The 20,017-nt window shown below is 40.7% G+C and overlaps 3 protein-coding genes across 8 annotated transcripts in view; 2 read left to right on the plus strand and 1 right to left on the minus strand.

The window, feature by feature from the left end:
* Window positions 1-517: 517 nt before the first annotated feature.
* Window positions 518-7,369, plus strand: rassf6 (Ras association domain family member 6). Of its 5 annotated transcripts, none has more exons than XM_052050305.1 (11): window positions 518-725; window positions 2,670-2,743; window positions 2,866-2,944; window positions 4,108-4,271; window positions 4,447-4,541; window positions 4,778-4,974; window positions 5,056-5,157; window positions 5,301-5,352; window positions 5,462-5,580; window positions 5,780-5,877; window positions 6,786-7,369. In XM_052050305.1, the coding sequence occupies exons 2-11, from the start codon at window positions 2,673-2,675 to the stop codon at window positions 6,859-6,861; spliced, it is 1,053 nt and encodes a 350-aa protein (XP_051906265.1). In that variant the 5' UTR covers window positions 518-725; window positions 2,670-2,672; the 3' UTR covers window positions 6,862-7,369. The 5 variants fall into 5 exon arrangements, with proteins under 5 accessions (XP_051906265.1, XP_051906268.1, XP_051906264.1 ...); XM_052050304.1 differs by having other exon boundaries at window positions 519-725; window positions 2,667-2,743; XM_052050307.1 differs by having other exon boundaries at window positions 519-725; window positions 2,667-2,743; window positions 4,111-4,271.
* A 713-nt stretch (window positions 7,370-8,082) lies between these two features.
* Window positions 8,083-10,730, minus strand: si:busm1-57f23.1 (uncharacterized protein LOC368621 homolog). Its single transcript, XM_052050347.1, has 5 exons — window positions 10,561-10,730; window positions 10,246-10,475; window positions 8,851-9,002; window positions 8,662-8,763; window positions 8,083-8,428 (listed from the first exon to the last, which is right to left on the minus strand). Exons 2-5 carry the CDS (start codon window positions 10,331-10,333, stop codon window positions 8,327-8,329), a joined length of 444 nt encoding a protein of 147 aa, XP_051906307.1. The 5' UTR covers window positions 10,334-10,475; window positions 10,561-10,730; the 3' UTR covers window positions 8,083-8,326.
* A 2,378-nt stretch (window positions 10,731-13,108) lies between these two features.
* il11ra (interleukin 11 receptor, alpha) overlaps window positions 13,109-20,017 on the plus strand; it is a 30,190-nt gene continuing 23,281 nt past the window's right edge. For both annotated transcript variants that reach the window (XM_052050295.1, XM_052050296.1), the window contains exon 1: window positions 13,109-13,268. The gene's annotated coding sequence lies outside the window, so the exon portion shown is untranslated. The remainder of the gene's footprint in view (window positions 13,269-20,017) is intronic.

The following is a 20,017-nucleotide window of genomic DNA, read 5'->3' on the forward strand; positions in this document are numbered from 1 at the left end:
CATGGCGTCGTAGGCTATTGAGCTAACAGAGGCCCTCGCAATGCCCTCGCGGTCAAAACATGCTTTAACAGGGTTCAACCACTGGGTGGTGCTGTAGCGCTAAAATTGACAATGCTGTCAACGTGTGCGGAAACTATAGAAGTCACATTTAAAATTTCTATCCACTTATTGAACCGCTCAACCATCCAAGTTGTGATTTGATGAACATGTTCAGAGTGGTGGTGAGGTGAAGTCGGCTTTAAATGCCAAAACCACGCGTACATATAACACACAGGCGAAACGTTATTGTCTTTAAAAAAACATTGGAAGTAACACATAAATCGACTATTTCTACAAAGTAATAAAAGAAGCATGGATTAATACATTGTAGAATACGACGCAAAATTCCGGTGCAAGGTATAAATTCTGACGCAATATAAACAAAGAGGATTATTTTAAAAGTGTTATCGACCTGCACTTGTGTTTGGATACCATGTAAATAAACACAAGCACACACACGTAGCGCAGCACATCCCACTTTCAATAGAAAAGGCAAGTTGGGTTTGATGTCAGTCATGCCCTACCTTTCTTCCCTTCCTCCGGCAATTATTAACCAGTTGTTTCATTTTGATACCTGAGATCCTCGTGCTGCACTCTGGACCTCTCAACACACGCACAAACTCAAAGAGTAGGTCAAACATGAAGAAAGTCATATTTAAACATTGGGGAATTTAATTGCCTGTCAGGTAAGACTGATCTTTATATCATACGCTGTTTTGTACCTTAGTTGACTTAAAAATTGTTCCAGCAACCTTTCACTTTACATACAGTACATGCATACAGTACATCTATTTCTTTATTTCGGTTTAGCATCTCATCTACTTTTGAATAAAACAGGTGATACCCACAAGGATTTGGAAAGTTGAAAGTTGGTCATTCAGTCATGTATGTGCAGTTGAATAACATTTTTAGTTTTTGTTTTTAATTTGCGAGGAGCGAAAGCTAAGACAAGACACTTGTAAGAGAAAGATGAGAGGGGAATGCCATGTAGAAAAGAAAGAGGTAAAAAGAGACTGGGTGTGTCACCATGGAACTCACCTTCTTTCTTTATGTACAGCTTTGCAAACAATACCTTTTATTTAACGGGATAAAATATTGCAGCCAACGATATTGGATCACATCGTTTTGATGGCCAGTTAGGAAAAAAAAAACATTAGCTAGGTATTTAGATTATTTAGTATGAGTTTTACCTAACTCACTCTTAAAAACAGTAATAATTCCACAAAAAATATATTTTATGTTTACCGCCCTGTGATGGCACACATAAACATTGCTTTGTGTAAAGAACAATGATTGTTTTCGATTCTCTCACATGCTTTTCATCACTTGTTTCACACACACTTTTAGCATGTTTGTGACCCCCCCCCCCACACACACACACACAATGTAGGTGGGAAGATTATGGGTGTGATTTATTTGCTCCAGGCCTGAGCCTACATGCTAAGACTTGACAAAGTCCAAATTCACTCTCACGCCATCAACACAAGATCATGGGGGCGGGGCTTTAAATGTATGCACCCCAATTGAACATGTCGACTTTCTGCATTTCATTCAACAATCAAAGTGGAAAAGAGGATCTACCAAAAATCTGAACATTCCCATTTCGACCTGATCCTCTTCCTCCCTCTGCTGACACAACAGGGAACTCGATTCCAATCCGCTATACAGCACCATACAGCAGCAGCCTATAATTATGACAAGTTGACTGCAAATGGAAACATGACAAGTAAGAAAATGATGAAGGGATGCATTTTCCCCCTTTTGTCCTGTTCTAACTGTTCCTTAGTGGGGCAACATGCAGTGACTTAATTTTCTGTAAGCCTTATTTTTCAGTCAAATGCCATGAAGGCCACATGCTCAAACTCAAAATGTTGACACGCTTCTTTTACTCTCAACGAACAATGTTGCTCTCTCTTGCATGAAATGCACATTGTGAAAAAGTCGGTCAAATAGTGTAGGGGGGGGAGTCGTGGGTTGCCGGTGACAACTACTAAATACTTGGGATGTTTCTTAGCAGCAAACGTGCTGAGACAGCACTGAGGATAGTCAAATGGCGATGTTCTAATGTCGTGTCACTGAGGCAAGGGAGAAGGGAAAAAAATAAAGGATTGGATACAGAGAGCGAGCACTGGTGCATATACCAGTACGATTCAGTGGTTCCGGCTGAAGGATAAACAGTCCACACTGTCATCACTGGTTAGTGGGTGGAGTACTGTACTGTTATTAACTCTCCAAGAGAGTATGAGAGTGAAGGCTGTGGCATAGAGAGAGAAGGAGATAAATATAACACAAAAACTACAGAGGGAGAGAGAGAGAGAGAAAAAGAGAGAGTGAGAAATAGTTGACACTCAAAGAGAAGAAAGAACTTCAGACAAAGAAAATCGAAGAAAGGAGCGTCACGTTGGTGGGATACTAAACGTAAGCTGAAATGCATTTTTTGTGTGTGCATGTGGGAATCGATCATTCGTTTTCATCTGTTTTTAGCATCATGTGCAGCAACGACAAGCACATGTCCACTGCTTTTTGTGTGTGTGTGTGTTTGCTTCTTTTTTCCAACCGCGGGTTGGCTTTGTTTTGGCCTGCCTGCCGCACACCTTCCATCTGATTGCCTTTGTGTTTTTGTGCAGTAGTTGATGCTATCAGAGATGAACGAGGCAGGTCTGCTTCCACTGATCCAGGCGGGAGATGGGAGGACTCTGTCCAGGTGGGTTCACTCAGAGAAAGTTCTCTTATGACGGTACGCAAATCTGTTTTTCCACCTCCCTATTTGATTGAATTAAATTTCTTGATGTTGTTATGTTTGTGATCCATTGCTCCCGATTTTAGAGCAGAGTTTCTCTCGTTGATCAACACCTACAATTGCTTCCTCAAGGACCAAACTCAACTGCATCTCAGTTACTTCCAGGTAGCAATCGTCATGTTACACACTCTGCTTGTCTGAAAGTAGAATATTATTTGCTTGTAACATGTATTTGTTGATTATGCCTGCCAGTAATGTTTTGTAAAACTGCACCGTATTGCACTGAGGTGCTTCTGAAATTTTGTCCTTGCATATCTTAACACAACCACAAACTGCCACCACAACAATAAGAATACTGTATTCTTATATTAACCCATTCAGGGACGGCAGTTACTTCAGTGGACAAATTATCAGGTTACAGGTTATCATTAGTTGTGCCTGAAAGGGTTAAAATATACCAGGTTCAATTCAGCAAAATCAAGCACTCAATTGAAGACTCCAAACCAGGGGTGCCCATTATGTCGATCGCGATCGACCGGTAGATCGCGACTGGTCCCAAGCCGATCGCAAGGGGTGTAGAGGAGAAAAAAAACAAACAAACAACCATTGATGTGTCTTTGTGTTGTCATATTTTTGTGTGTGTTAATGTACACTGGACCCTAATCATCCCACCAGTCTCATTTTCACAAAAAGTATAAAAAAAAAACAAAATAAAATAACCCACGGTGGCGCGTGACCTGCGTCACCGGAAGTTGTTAGCACTCAGCAGTCTGCAATTGCAGCTAGTGATCGGAGCTGTTACGCTGTATCTTTTATCAGTATCATTATTCTCATTCAGAGTTTGTTTCGTGTCCAATTCACTGAGGGGACGGCCAAAGAATAGGAATCTAGAGGGCAGAGGGAAGCAAACGCTAAGTGTGAGCTACAGTAGTTAACAGGCTGCAAATGTGCGCCGCATGCCTCCGTGTCAGGCCGTTGCTCATCATGGTGTGCGTGGAGTATGTGTGTGCACGTTAACGGGCCGATCGTGGGAGGTTGGTTCATCGAAAAGTTGATATTCGGTCCAAAAGGTTTGGGCACCCCTGTTCCAAACTAACCATTGGTGCAAATATGAGTTTTCTTGCGTGGACGTCTCAAATCATTTTTTTAGGATCTGCCGCAGGCCACTAAAAATGGATGGCCGGCCACAAATGGCCCTCGAGCCACGATTTGGAGACAACAGCATTCTAAAGTGCATCAAATGCTGGGACCATTTTAATCAGGTGGCATTTTGATATTTGTCATTAAAATAATACCTGATGCTATTGTTTGTTGGTTTGATCCTTCAGCAGCATGATGGCGGGGAAGTGGTCGTAGAAGGCTTCTTAAATATCTGCTGGGGAATCCGACGACCCATACGGCTGAAAATCCAGGATGAGAAACAGATGACTCCTTTTTCTCCCCTGATCTCATTTGACCCAGTCAGCCCAGTCAGCCCACCTGGAAACAGGAGGTGGATTTCAATTTTGGATATTCTTTTTAGCCAATCAATGGAGCAAAGTTGCAAGAGCCATGTTGGTTTTGTACACTTTTTGGACACTTTCAGCCTTTTGGAATACCGGCATTTTGTTCCACTCTGAAGTGCTCGTCCTTCGCAGTACAACTTTGTTGAGATTGTGTCTTGGCAGGGGCATGTCACGATGGGGGGAGTTTCTCGACCTGCACCAGATAGATGAGATAGCTGGCACGGCACATGAAACAGTCAGCAAAAATCCTCTACCAGGTTGACTAGTTTTTGTCACATTTTTTGGACCTAATCTTTTTTTAAATTATAAATTTAATGAAACCTATTACTATAGTATTATTATACAGTTTTAGTCCATGTTTAAAATTGAGTTCTAGAGTACTCTATTTAAACAGTGAATAAGTGAAGGGGTCAACATACCTTTTCAAATGATTATTTCGAGCTATACCTAGACCCATTTTCCGATTGTTTTCCATGCTATGCGTATTCCGAAGGCACCATTTATGAGACCACAACACTCCGTCCTTTGAGGCAGAAGAGCTGCGAGCTGGAGTCCGAGTCCAACCTGTTCCGCTGCATGAGCGATGCCTCGCTGGTCAAGAGGAGGAGTTGCAGAGGCAAGTCAGCGGCACAAAGAGAAAGAGAGCGGCAGCACCGCTTTTCTATCAATGGACACTTCTATAACTATAAGGTACGTCCGGAGTAAGATTTGTGTTGTTACCTGTCACCGGGGTCAGCGAGATTGCCCCTCAATGTCTCTTTGTTTTCCTAGACATCCATCTTCACCCCTTGCTATGGCACAGCCACCAAAGTCCGCATTACGAGTAGCATGACCACAAACCAAGTCATTGAACAGCTACTGAACAAATTCAAGGTGAGTCGGGTAGTGAAATCGGTATTCATCAACAAAGCGTGTTCTGTTAATGTCTTTGGACTGTCATCAATTTGGATTCGATTATTTTATATGACAGACTTTTTAAAAAGTATCTATATTTTCCTTGCATGCTAACCTCACAGATAGAGAATGACCCTCAGGAGTTTGCACTATACTGTGTTCACCAGAGTGGTGGTAAGGTTGGTTTGTTATCTCGACGTCATGTTATAAACGAAACTCAAAAGGTTCCCACCATCAAATGCTTCCGTGGCTTGTTTAAGTTCAAGTTGGGGTTTTTTTGTAGAAAAGAGGAAGATGAGCAACAAGGACCAGCCGCTATGGGAGCGCATCCTACAGGGACCCTCGGACGACACCATGAAGATATTTTTGATGGACATGAACGAAGAGGAAGTCAGCAATGATGTGAGTGCATCACCCTTTAGAAATGCACCTCGACAGTATACTATACTCCAAAACTACCAAATATTTGGTGACAGGCATCCCAGAAGCACTCAATGATTGAAATGATTGGAATTCATCAGTATCATCTTACTAATGTGCAAGATTTCCTACAGAATACATTTTTATTATGTTTTTCCCCCCGCCAATTTAAATTTGCCAGGTGGCCCAGTATTTGAACTTGGAGCTTCCTATCTTGGAGCAGGTTCTTCGGAATTTGAGAGACGAGGAGAACCGGGAGATACAAATGGTTATTAGCAAGTTAGTATCAGAATGTATTTTTTTGTACACTTCCATTCACTTCTTTTGTTTTTTGGCCAAAATCTCAACCCAACTCAACTAATACTCAAAATAATGCATGCTTTGCAGAGTCAAAAAATGTAAGTCTGTATGAACCAAGTTCACGTTAGTTTTGGTTGCATTCAAACCGATATCCAAATCCAGGAACTAATTTTCAGCCATAGATAAAAAAAGAATGTACTCAATGAAAGATATGGCTGCAACAATAGATAAATCTGCAACCAAAATAATAACCTAGTTTTTGTAAATTGAAGCCTCTCGGACATTATCAGTAACAACTGATATTTGTTTTCATCATCATGTAGAATAACTCTTGAATTGGGTCTCTTTAGACCAGGGATGTCAAACTCATTTTTGTCGCGGGCCCCATTGTAGTTACGGTTTGCCTTGGAGGGCTGTTATGAATTTTGGAAAACCATATAAATGTTTCATCACCTCCACATATTACATACACAGTGCACAACAAATTTATGAATAACTAGTTTTAAAATCAAAAGTCAAGAATAATGACTGTTATTGTCGATTACATTATGACAATTTGAAAATTTGGTTCAGACTTTAGCCAGTATTGTGGAACTTAACATGTTTGATTTGCTTTCTTGGGCCACATAAAATGACTTGGCGGGCCAGATCTGCCCCCTGGGCCTTGACTTTGACACCTGTGCTCTAGACTGTACAGCCGTACCTAATTTTGTAATACTATAATACCTTCTAAAATATATACTGTATATATATATATATATATATATATATATATATATATATATATATATATATATATATATATATATATATATATATATATATATAATTTTGTTCATTGTTAATGTGTAATCGGATGTGTGCGTATGTGTATGTATATCATACAGGTACCAAAAGCATCAAAGAGTCCTCACCCAAATGCTAAGCCGCAAGATTTCACCTCACGTTGAAACCAGTGTCTGACAAGACGGAACACGCAAATGGCAACGTGAAGCAAACCGGAGAGAGCTGGGTTGCAACAAAACAGCAAAGGGAAATCAATCTGCTCCCGAGACATGGAGAGAGAGAAAGAGAGAGAGAGAGAGAGAGAGAGAGAGAGAGAGAGTTGTGTCTCTGTAGGCAACTTTGAATGGTGTGCATGTGCCATTTTTTCCATTTCCCGTGTCTAGACAAAATGAGAATACATTTCCACTGGAGTAAGGAGTCAAATCCATCCAAGATGTCTTAAATGGGAGAATGATTATTTTGTTGTGTGCCATTGACGAGTCAGGACATTTCTTCAATCAGATGTGAAAGATTTAAGAAAGTGTCAACTGTATTTCTATCTGTCTCCAATTCGTGTAACTCTCAAGTGTTTTGTTTTTAGGCCACACAAGCGAACTGCTGTAAGCGCAAAAGTTGGACTCGTAATTAGTCATGTGGAATGAAGCACAAGTATAAAGTATAAAATAAAACACTGTATTAAGTTTAAGTGAGTCGCTGATGGTGTCGTGTTACACTTGCCTGACTTGTGTGCCGGCAGCGTGGGATCCGATCCCACTCTGTGACGGTGTGGATGTGGGTGTGAATACTTATTCGTCTCTGTATATACCCTGGGACTGAGTGGCGACCAGTTCGGGGTGTAGTTTGCCTTTCGTTAGCTGGGATAGACACCCGTGACCCTCTTCAGGAAAAGCGATGTTGACAATGGACGGATGGACAGATGGATAAATGTAAGTGTGTCGGTGTATGAAAACTTTCTGTACGGTAGTTGTTGTTTGGGTGATTCTGTTTGTGACCAACAGGTGGCACTGTAGGGCTCATCCTGCAGTGGCACACTTGCTGGTCATTGTGTCATTAGTTAGTGTTTGGTTAAAAGGACTCCCGACTCGACGAGTCGGTGTGGGATCATTGTGTGTGTCTCTGTGCATGTGTCATGGTTTGCTTTTGTCATAGGATGTTTTTGTTTGTTTGTTACTTTGTTTTCTTGTGGTTTTCAGGACTTTGAGGTTTTTGAGTTAGTTTCTCCAGTGTAGTCCTGTTTGCATTTTTTGCTAAATACATCTTGGTCACTCCACCCTACTCCTCCCTGCCTCCCTGCTTTTTGGGGTCCTCTACACTACCGTCACGCAAAACGTGACAGTTGTGTTTCATTGCATTTGAAATATGACTAAAATCTCATCAGACCAGACTCTCAGAATGAGCTCAAGTTCAAAAAAATATTTTATTTTTGAATTGCATCCAAAAAGGCTTGGAAGGGGGGGGGGGGGAGCTATACTGGTGTTTTATAAATTTTTGCATTCAGAACAAAATAAAACAACTAAGGCATACAGCCCTTGATTCATGATAAAGCACACCCTTTTTGATCTCTTGGGTCACATCGTCAGTTGCTCATTACACATGCAACACTTTTTAGTTGTTATACCAAAATGTAAAAAGAAAAAATCATTTAGGCTGGAATGTTGGCCACCGTCTTCTGGCATTTAGGCTTCTGCGATTCATGTTTGTTGTTGCGCGGGCTGAACATCACAATGAACTGGCACTTGAGATGCTGCACAGGAGGAAACAACAACAAATGGATTATCTACACCTTTGCAAAAGGTCACTCATATACTCACAATTTATTCATCATGCACCACTTCTGTATCATTTCATGAGAAGCTGTTGGTGCTGGATTTTTTTTTTTGCCACAGAACGTTGTGTGGTTGTAGTATTATTTGTATTTTCTATTTGATCACATACAGTCGCACGAACAGCATGAATGAAATGTTACATCGACTCTACCATTTTCTCCAGATTGCAGTTGCTCAAGTCATGATTTTCACTCTTGAGACACTTGGTTTTGCGCAGTACTGCATCGATCCTGTAGTTGATGCCGTCGGTCACCTACCATGGCAAAAGCACAGTTAGAAGGTTTTCCAAGTGCGGATAAATAAAAGCTTGCCACATAAAGCTTCTTTCCAGCAGTCTGACCTGAGACCGCGCAGATGTGATGGACTGCAGTCTGAACAACTTCTTGGCCTTTGAATGCGTGTTGAACGTGTCCACAGCGTGCTGAGCCGCCTCCTGAACCTCTTGAGACTCTGGACTCCTCTCAACCCAGCCACCCAATAGTGTTGCTTTTTCTTTGGAGTAATTTAACAGAACAGACGATAAACACTTCAGAGAGAGAAAAAAAATGCAGATTGTGTGGAATCAATTTAAAGATTAAGCCTCAACGTCTTCAAAAACTTTTAAAACCACTCAAATCGTAAAATGCACGCCAACTCCACAGAGCTCCATCCAAACTGGTGCCATTCTGTGTTAAAATCAATGAAAATATATTTCTCGACTATTTTAATGAAGGCATAGAAGCGTAATACCATCGTCTCTTCTTCCGTTGTCTTGCCAACACTCTAATTCCTACTTTCAAATCAATACGGAAAATTTGGACCGCCACCATTTAGTGGTAGCTTTTTCCTCCCATGATTTGATGCAAGAACAAGACCAAGATGGAAATAACTTGCAAATAAGCATAAAGGGGTCCACAAAATACTTCTCTGGTGGTAAATACAGCTGTAACCTAATAAAATATCCAATAAGGGTGCAAAACTGAATTTGAACTGTGAGCTATTATCAACACGTCAATTACATGATCACTATACTGCATTTTGTCACAGCCAATATACCCACATTTATATATATATTTGGTGCTGTTTTATTTTTATTAGTCTTCCTAAGTGACTCCCTACCTCAACTCCCCTCAGCCAACAGAAATAGCAGCTCAGCAATGACAATTTTCTCCGACAGAGCCAAAGGCTCTGAGTCATAATAACCGCATTTTGCCATTGTGTCATATACTGATGCGGGTATAGAGCAATGTTTAGTACAATGTAAGGCATATCGCACATCACTTGTACATGTATACCGGCATACTGTATACGCATGCAGCATAGAGTAAATCAGTCATTGCAATTGCTAGTTCCCCACTGTGACTCCCATTTTCATTAATCCCTCAATTAATGTCTTCTACTGCAACAAAAACATCACTAGTCAACGTGTTTATGTCACATAGTAGTTGATTTATTTTGTTGATGGAAAAGTAGACAAGGATAACAACAAGACTGTTGTTGTTGATTATAAACTAAGTCATTGACGTATTGGGTGGGGAGGAAAAAAAAACAGTGCCGAATAACTTGCAGATGTAGCTCTTTTTTATTAGTCCTGCTGTTGTTCCTCATGCTTATTTGTGATGATCAACCATTTTGGTAATGTGCTCGGCTGAAATGAATCTTCCCATTGTTTGACTATGCGGGACCTCAAACTCCAATTCCTTAAAATGGTAATTTTACTTGACACCGTTCTGTCATGTGTATGCTTTTTACTGACCTGCCACAATGATGTCCTCCGAAACCTGATCCCCCACACACATCTGAACAACTGACAGACATAGAAGCACTGATAGAGGGAGATTCATCTTGACTTGTTGTCCACCTCCACCACCATGCAGAGCGTTTGAGAGAGTTGCTGGTGAAATAATCCGCGCAAAAAATGAATCACCGTCTGTCCCGATGCGAAACAGTAGACGTTTGCTCCTAAAAAACGGTAAGTGGGTCCACCTTGAAAAAAAAAGAATAGTCAAATATATCATTTCAGTAGAAACCAGAGGAGGAGCGCTGAAAAGTAAAGATTGTTACAACTTGCCTTTTTGGGACGTGAAAGTGTGACTTGACCCTCGGGCTGCTGGAGCGACAGTGAAGCAAAAGTGAGGGAGAGGAGAGGAGTGTGTTGTTTGTGAATGGTGGTGGCTTTGCAGAACTTTGCGTCTGGTATGTTTCACAAGTCAGTGATGACCCACCCACTGACTGGAAGTGACGCCATGCACACAGGGATTAAATGGTCATCGGTGCTTTTAGTACCCGTCTGGGCATGTTTGTGTGACGTGGGCGAAAGTGAAATGTCAACTCTCCTGTGAGTACATCAACACTGAGTGTTGTTGTTTTAAACATGGGCAAAAAGTATCTTGTATTGCTAGTGAAAATAGAAGACGATGAAGTTAGTCCCCCTTTGCGGTTTTCACATCTGTCACTCTTCAGGGAAGACTTTCTACAAGAAGTTGAGTGTGTCTATTGAAAAAAAAAGTGTGTCCGTTCATCCAGGGGTGCATTTGATGATAGACAAGAGGACTTGTCTTAAATATAGGTTCCAGTTTTCAGGCCAGAGGTGTTTTTAGTGCATGGGTTGAGGTCAAAGGTCTCAGGTTCTTCCATAACCCAATTTAAATAAGAACAACAACATTCCGTAAAAGATTTAATTCAGGTCATGATGACGTTGCAAGAATTGTGTTTTGCATAAGAAAGGAAATTAGTACATCATCAACCCTGACTGATTAATTAAGATGTGTATCTCAGCGCTTTTGTTGAAACTGTTTAAATGGACGTAAACATTTATGAAGTTGGGTGCATTTCTTTTCAGTTGTTTCTTTTTTTTCCCTCCTGAAAGCTTTGCATACAACACTATGTGCCGTCACAGCACGCATCAACACTGTTATTTTGTCATCATAATAGATGGTCTCGACTATTCAAATGGTGAGATTAAATACACAAAGGTCAGCATCGCATTGAATGAAACTGGTCAATTCAGTTGGATTGTGACATGAACCTGCTTTGAGAATGAAAACTGTGCATGAAATTGCACTTCATGTCTGTTCATCAGGTGACGACTACAATCTGCTCTAACACTGTCATTAAATTACTGGACAGTCAAACTAATTCAGGATTTATCTGACATGGGCAAAACTTGGCATTACTTCAGGTTTGTACAATGCGCATGTGTAAATGGCCAGTATTATTCCAAAGGTTTCTGTAATGACACAGTTATTCCGACAGGGGACGCAACACGCATTCAACAGTTGTAGTAAAGTCAATCAACCTACTGTCAACAGTTGTTGGATGAGAGCTAAAGTTGAAATTGCACGATTCCAGATTCTATTAGGGGTAAAAGTGACTCACCCATGCAATTATTTTTTTTTGGGCAAATCGGAGTCAAATGAAGAATTCATATTTGCTGGAGCCTGTCCCAGATGACTTCGGGCAGGAAGGCGAACGACACCCTGAACAGGTCGCCAGTCAGTCGCAGGGCACATAGAGAGACAAAAAACCGTTCACATTCAAATCCAATTCGACGCTGCCTGCACACAAATGAGGCGAGCATACCGCTACACCATCAGCGACTCTCGACCCCAATGTGTTATAAAGCATGAAAACAAATAATACATATATTTATGAATAATATTTTAAGTCATAAACACGGACTAAGTTGCCATTTGTCTTTTGATGTGCCCCGTTCACTGCTAAATTGTTTCTCATGAGACAAAGGTGACATCCAAAAGTGAATTATGAGGTAAAATTCAAATGCTTTTCTTTAATACAACAACATCACTTTTCTCGAAACGCAGTATTATTTATTGCAAATTGTTCTACTTTCCCAAATTCCAAAACGAATTCCAACTTTCAGGATTTGGGCAATTCAGAGGTCACAGTTCGAGTTGATGTGTTGATTGCGAACCACGCTGTTGTTTTTACCGAGATGAGAGGCACAGGCGATGCTCGTTGTTTTCGACAAATTAGTGACATTAACTCCATTGTGTGCATGAACCGCAATAGCCGGTAATGGTTTTAATGGGGTGATGTTCTCGCATTCTGTAACAGATAAATATAGAAATAGATCAGCGTACATCAGTCAGCGAAGCAATCTTGTATCCTCATATAGACACTGACTCGTGTAACAGATGGACGTCTATTTTAAAAGACGCAAAACGTTTGTGCCAACGACCGAAATGATTTATATACTTTTGATACCCCCGAAGACAAGTGGAGTTTGATTGATGACTTTGATCGAAAACGCATTTGGACGACACAAATATGTTCGTCTATAGACTCTGCGTTTGTATTTAATTGGTTTGAGGCACCCCTCACGTTCTCCCTAATGTTTATCCAATTGTCTACCATTGCGTTATGTTTGCATCATTTAAATCAAAGCGTTATACACTTCCAATACCTGATATTTTGAACAAAAAAAATCAATTCTATCCTTTGTGCTGTTCAGTCCTCAAACCTCTGCTCACTCACTGCTGTTTTTCCCAGACTCATTATAATCGCTTTACAGTCACACCCCGCCCACTCGACGAATGATCGACTGCTCGCTCATCCAATGAGCTTTCCCTTTCTTGACCGGCCCTCTTCCCTTGCTTCCCCCAACCGTCCCCCTTTCACCTCCCTCTCCTTGTCCTACACGGTTACTCTCTCGCGCAGCAATCTCACCTCTCGTCTCCCCGGGAAGCCGAAGAAAGTTCCAAACATGGGCGATCAAATAATAATGTCCGCTTGACTCTTGAGGGAGATTTTTCCAAGGTAAGATGGTTGATTTTGAAGCGTTGAAATCGAGCGAGCGGGAGGAGGGAATTTAGCAAAGCAGGGTGGCTGCGCGTGCGGATGCCAGAAAGTTTATCCGGCTCAACTCTTTGGGACAGCAGGGAAATTACTACAGTGTTTGTCCCCGCGGGGATGTGTCATGCTTCTATGATGTGCATGTACACCGATCGACGAAACCTTGAACATGTTGTCCGTGATTGTTATTTTGTGTCTTAAATAATCGTGGACTTGTTCATTATTGCCTGACTTAAGTGCGCGCACACACATGGAAGCAAAACAATTGTGTATTATCAATTTATGCTCTTGTGTGCACCTATCAACGAAACCTTGGACAACATGATTGTTATTTTGTGTCTTAGCGTACTTGTTCATTATCGCCTGACTTAAGTGCGCGCACACACATGGAAGCAAAGCAATTGTGTATTTTCAATTCATGATCTTGAGGCGCTTGTTACTTATTGCGTTTGTTTTTTTTGTTTGTTTGTTTTTAAATGCATGCATGTTCAATTTTTTGTTTTTGTTTGTTTGGCGGTAAAATCTTCAAACTGAAAGCTGTACACCCCCCCCCCCCATACCCTCTCAAAAAAATAAACAAACAAAATAACAACATCATACCTGTTCTCATTGGGTGGTTGCCACTGTAGAGAAAATAGATGGCAGACAGTGGTCTCGGAACTACAGATGTGCATTCCCGCAGCCAGTGAAGTGATCAAGGCTTTAAATAGAGCCCAACAGGAATGCAAACAGACCCAGTAGAGACACCAAGCCTGGGGGTGTCTGGGGAGCAGTAGAGTAAAGGTATTTTGCTTAAAATAAGCAGCAATTTGTGCCCCACTCTTGAATGTCACTCCAATTAGAAAGGACATGTCGTGCAAGGATGCTTTTGTGCAAGGAGATGTCGCTTTTCTTGTACTTCAAATCAGCTGATGAAGTTGTTCAAGTCTCAAATGTTGCATCTTCAAGTTTAGGAATTGCATTTTGAATGATTTTCGAGTTTTCTCCCTTCATTTGGGTGTTTTCATTCGGCCTGGCCTGTCATCGCCTTGGTGGGTACTTATCAGTGGAGGTAATTTTTTGGCAGGGACGTACACAATGACCATGTGTTGTGTGTTGTCAGTTGAGCAATGACTGGCAAGTGTATGATAAGTTACAAGCCAAACACTGAAGACAAAATGCAATTCTGATTTGCTCTCCCTTGTAGCTTGAGTAAGTTCCACCTATTCTCCAACTTTCTGGCCTAATCAGGAAAGGTTTCTCAATTCTCTCCTTGTTCCAATTTTGTGAGAAAGCTTTATTTGATCCCATTATATAACCAGAAAATCTCTTTGTTATGTGTACAATTTTTTTTCCACCGTTAAAGTAAAAATCCACCAGATCCACTCAGATTAGTTCAACAAAATAACTTCGCTCTCTGTTTTCTTCTTGAAATTCATCCATCGCAAATAAAGTCATTGGTCTATTAAAAGAGAAAAAATAATAAAAATTCCAAACTTAGGTCTATATTTTTGGAACAGTATCAGGAACATCTCACAAAAAAAAGGGCAGACGTCGTGGATTCGATTCCGGGCCAAGACATTTCAGTCACACTTTCTGTACCGCTTATTCTCAGTAGGGTCACAATTGGGCTGGAAATGATCCCAGATGAGTTGAGGTGAGAGATGGGGTACACGGCAAGAGATGGGGTATGCTTTGGACAGCTCACCAGTAGGGCGGATATAGCGAAATCTAGACAAACCAACTCCGGTCATCGAGGTCACCTATCCTGCATGTGCAACGCTCATGATCAGGCTCTTCAGAACCCTGATAACGATCCTGATCATGTGAAGCGGGTATGCTGGTGGAGGGAAACATTTCTAACTCATTCAGTACCAGTCAATTCTAGACCAAGCCTGAAAAGACGTTTAAAAACGTCTGTGGGAGTGAATGAGTTAAAAAGACGCAAAGGATAAGAGCCCTCCAGGAGTGGAGTCTTCAAATAACCTAACACACAGATGTCTGCTTTTGTCAATATTCAGCGAGCAATCGTTTTTCTTCCAACATTTTCTACTGAGGCACAAAACAATAATTTTTGGTCTGGCTAAGTTATTTTTCACAGCTAAACTTTCCTTGACACTGAATCGGGTCTGGTTTGAGTTTCTCTTCAGCTTCCCCCTTAGCTCGCAGGCAGCTCTTACTGGCAGTCCTATCAATCTCTTCTCCAGCACTGGCCAAAACACACATCGACATACTGCATATGTGTACACATACTGGCTACATATGCATGCACAATATACATTTAGGTCATGCGGACCGACCCAGAGGTTTAGAACGTACATCAACGCATAATTAACACATAGCCAGTCCTTCCAAAGTCTTCACTTTTCGCATGCATGTGGGCCTTCGGTAATCAATTCAAAATTAGAGTGAAAGCTGCTCCAAGAACTTTAGCACTGCTTGCCAGCTCTGACTCTGAGGCCGTACTTTTCTTGGTATGTGTGTGTGTGTGTTTGTGAGGAGAGGCAGAGAGAGCCAGCTTTTGATATTGAACCAACTTTGAGGGGCCCACAATGGGGCATTTCTACTCCACTCTGCTTCTCTTCGTGTAGTCTATCCCCCGTTCACTAAAAGCAGAGCTCAGTATTTTGTAGGCAGTACTTTGCAACAAAATAATAATCTTTAATTAAATGTCTACTACAAAGTGGTTGGTCCCTTTCTAGTCCGACGGTACGATCTCGATATTAATTACAGTGCCTTCTGCTCCAATCCACATAGTTAGCCACTAAAGTGGAATCTGGTTTTGTGGCTTCGAGTCGTGGTTTCTTTTAAGCTGAGCTGACCAACAAAAACAGCCATTGTTGTGATAATGCTCCTGTTTGAAAAAAGTTTTACCTACATACAAAATGTGCAGCCAAACCTCGGTTTTCTTGATTTATCCATTCTGAAAAATCAGCCTGAAACCGAATGGAACAAAAAAACTGAAGCAATATTTCACACAGGAAATCATGAAAATCAAACTCGGTTAAATATCACTTTTACCTTCTCTGAAGCCTCTTCGGTTACTGTATTTTCCGGACTATAAGTCATAGTTTTTTTCATAGTTTGGCTGGGGGTACAATTTATGCTCTGTGGCGATTTATGGGTGAAATTATTAACGCGTTACCACAAGAGGCCGCTCTAACCTGTATTGCTAAACCCACGATGAGTCCGACGTAAGCGACGTAGAAGAGGAAGCGCCGCATCTTCTACCACCGGAGTTGGTGGTGGTTTTTAAAAGTGACACAGAGGATGAAGATTTCATTGGATTTAGTGATTTGGAGTGAGATTGATGGTTTGGTGAACTTGTTAGCATGTTCTTTATGCTATAGTCATCTGAATAACTCTTAATATGTTACTTGAACATACCAGGCACATTCTCAATTCGTTGTTTATGCGTCATGTGAATTATTCAGTGTATTGTTTTCAATTTTATTTTTATTTTAAATTGTCTTTCAAGATGGCATGTATGTTCTTTGTGTTGGATTTTATCAAATACATTTCCCCCCCAAACTGCGACTTATACTCCAGTACGACACTATTTTTTTCTTCTTTATTATGCATTTTATGGTTGGTGGGACTTATACTCCGGAGCGACTTATAGTCCGGAAAATATGGTACTTTTATATGCTTCAGGAATCCTGTGACACCAAACTGTCAGCTGTTGCTAACATGCAGCAAGTTATTTTCCAACAAGATGGCCCCCCAGCACATTATTCCCTTGGATTTCATATATTCCTGGATGAGCAGTTCCCTAAATCTTTGGATTGGTCATCATGGTCCCGTGGATTGGCTACTCCATTCATCAAATCTCACTTCAAACAAAGTCTATGAATGAAGGGCTCAGGATCGCCCAGCATTTGAAGAAGAAGCATCAGACACGTTTGTGCTTCAGTGACTCCCGAAAGGTTGTCAGATGTTGGTCAGGCATGCGTGAAACGGTGGCTTGATTGCTACGACAATGCTGATGCATACGTCGGGGCGTAGAGTGACACCTCGTATCTCAAGATTATTTTAACTGTAAAAGGAATAAACTTGGCTGTGCTAAAAATAGCGTGGCTGCTGGCTCGTCTAGGCACTCTTTAGATACCCGCTGCTCGCTATTTTCTTTCTTTGTTATTTAATTTTTTTTAAATCAATCAACCACTGGACTTCCGCTTATAATGTGAACACTGGCTTCTGCAGTTGTCGTGTTAGCTGTGACTAGCATGCCATATTTTTTTTTTCCGAAATGCATTTGCGCATTGAATTTTTCATTACGTCTTAAAAAATGTTTTTTTTATGTTTGTCTACTCACTTGGTCCTGTGATAGAGGAATTAAAATAAGATAAGACAACTTTGTCTCACAATGAAGAAATTCCCAATTTAGAAATACATTTTTTTTGTTTGAGGGGGATATAATGTAAGTCAGCACAAGATAGAAACACTACGAATGTTTAAATCCTTCACCAAACATGAGGCATACTCATGATTAAATACCTTCTGCGACAAAGAGACCATTTTGGTTTGTGTGGTTTACATGAGTTGTAATTGCATCACTGAAGTTTGCATATTTTATGGTCACACTGTATGAATTTGCTCAAGATATGATTCATCAATTGCATACAGTTGGGAGTCTATTTTTAGCAGCCATTAAGCAGAAGACGGCATCTTGTTTTTAAATTTGCTCAATCTGCAAGCCATATTTTAATACTCTAAGATGTATTAAAATGACTGGCATTCTCTGTTTACAGGGATGTTGCCAGGAATAAAAAGACAAAACAATCAAGAAATAATGTTGTGTGGCAAAGCTGAAGAAGTTTTCCTTCCGCAGCAAGGTGATTCCGGTATTTTGGACTCATCGTGAATAATTGATAGACTTGTCACTTTCAATTTTGAGTCAGTCTATCGTGTTGGAGCAAAACACATTTCTGAGAAGGATCTGTCAAAACAAGGTGATGTTTAACCTACCATGGAGCACACCTTTTAAGTTTTGCATGGGCCTTCAATGCTGTTTTTGTGAAGGAGGACTTGGTTTTGAGTATGTCGGTGCTTTTGTCATCGTGTTTGCGGGCGCACGTGAGCGCACGCACGCGATGACATCATTCTGTTGGAATGCCTATTGAAAATGCGTATGAGCCAGCTCCACCTTTTAACTGAAATTTTACTGTAACCTTTCACACAAATTCAAGTTTTTTTACCCATCCTCCTCTATTTATCATTAGCTTTTCATGATTTCACTCTCTCTCTCTTTCTCTCTCTCTCTCTCTGCTTTTGCGCCTCCCGACTCCTGCTGAGTTTGTTGTTCTTAGGTAGCTTCTGTGTTTTTAGAGGAAGTAAAAGGGACCATATGTAGCGTGATGACGATATGAGATTTGGTAGGTACATGACAGAAACTAATGGAAATGAAGTAAAAACTGGCCAAGTGATGTTTTTTTTCAGATTGTGATCACCGTCGAACAAAAGTTATGTTGTTCATAGTTATAAACAGGAAAAACACTTAACTGTCGTCTCCGTGATAAACCTGTAGATGCTCCCCTGTACACGTTTCGAGCATCACAACACTACTGTTTGCTCTCTTTTGCTTTTTTTTATAATTGTGGAATTTGATTTTAGTTCGTCTCTGTGTGGCCTGCGATTGGCTGGCAACCGGTTCAGTGTGTTCCCCGCCGACTGCCCGAATACGGCTGGTATATGCTCCAGCACCCCCCGCGACCCTTGTGAAGATAAAGCAGATGGGAAAATGAATGAATGAATTAGATTTTATTCGTAATCTATAGCTGTTGTTGAACCAAAGCATTGTGATTTACCCAAAAAATGTCACTTTGGGAGTTTAAAACATTTTCTTGAATGTCGCATGCTAACATTTGTTAGACAGTCATACCTCGGTTTTCGACCATAATCACCATAGAAGGCTGTTCCGAAACCGAAACCACGCTCTTTTTAAAAAAAAATATTTTTTTGAACACGTCTGCTCACAATGGAACGCTACACGAGGAAGCGTGACCTCCTCGTGTAAGGAAGGCGAGAGGAGTCAAATGGCACATTCAAGTGAGCTCAGTTTGGTCGAGAACCGATTTTTGGTCGTCATCCGAGGCATAAAAAACTCAAAATTTTTGGTCGAAAACTGATTTGGTCGAGAACAGAGACGTTAGAAAACAAGACGTTGACTGTATTTTTAAATCTTTTGAGAATTAGCAGTCTACCATTTTGTTTTTTGTTTGTTTGTTTTTTTTTTTTTACTTCTGTGTGCTAGCCAGAAAATGAGCACCATAATATAAGGGGGCAGAGACTGCAGTCTCATAGTGGGCGCCGGTTCTTAGCAACACCTAAATGCATTTTCTCTGCTGCCATCACTTAGGTGGAAATGACTTCTAATTAGTGCACCATTGGTCAGGAAGCGGCAACTAAACCAAAAAAAAAATGTTGGTGCTTTAACATCTATCAGAATCATATTCACATTCATAAAGGGTTATCAAATTATGAATGGCTTTGAACAGATGCTGATAAACAAAATATAGAAACTATCTTGCTTTTTTTAAAGCAGATTTTGAAGGTTTGTGAGAAAGAAAGACACTGTCTAAATATGAGTGGCATGATGAGTTCATCCAAATCCATATTTGATTGTTCATAGTTGTCATTGAATATGTCATACATGCTACCAATCACAATCGTGGGAGTGTAATCAGCATTGTAACGTAGAAGTCTTTCATACGACTATTTCTTGTCAGGGATGC

The sequence above is a fragment of the Hippocampus zosterae genome, chromosome 18, assembly GCF_025434085.1.
Source record: "Hippocampus zosterae strain Florida chromosome 18, ASM2543408v3, whole genome shotgun sequence".
In the NCBI taxonomy this organism is placed as follows: Eukaryota; Metazoa; Chordata; class Actinopteri; order Syngnathiformes; family Syngnathidae; genus Hippocampus; species Hippocampus zosterae.

Bases quoted from the DNA above. Each gene is read 5' to 3' on its own strand.
- rassf6 (XM_052050305.1), top strand. From the start codon at position 2,673: ATGCTATCAGAGATGAACGAGGCAGGTCTGCTTCCACTGATCCAGGCG. The intron at 2,744-2,865 runs GTGGGTTCACTC...TCCCGATTTTAG, and splicing joins GATGGGAGGACTCTGTCCAG to AGCAGAGTTTCTCTCGTTGA. The intron at 4,975-5,055 runs GTACGTCCGGAG...TTGTTTTCCTAG, and splicing joins GACACTTCTATAACTATAAG to ACATCCATCTTCACCCCTTG.
- si:busm1-57f23.1 (XM_052050347.1), bottom strand. From the start codon at position 10,333: ATGAATCTCCCTCTATCAGTGCTTCTATGTCTGTCAGTTGTTCAGATG. The intron at 8,764-8,850 runs GTCAGACTGCTG...TTGCCATGGTAG, and splicing joins TCACATCTGCGCGGTCTCAG to GTGACCGACGGCATCAACTA. The intron at 8,429-8,661 runs GTAGAGTCGATG...CCTCCTGTGCAG, and splicing joins ACTGCAATCTGGAGAAAATG to CATCTCAAGTGCCAGTTCAT.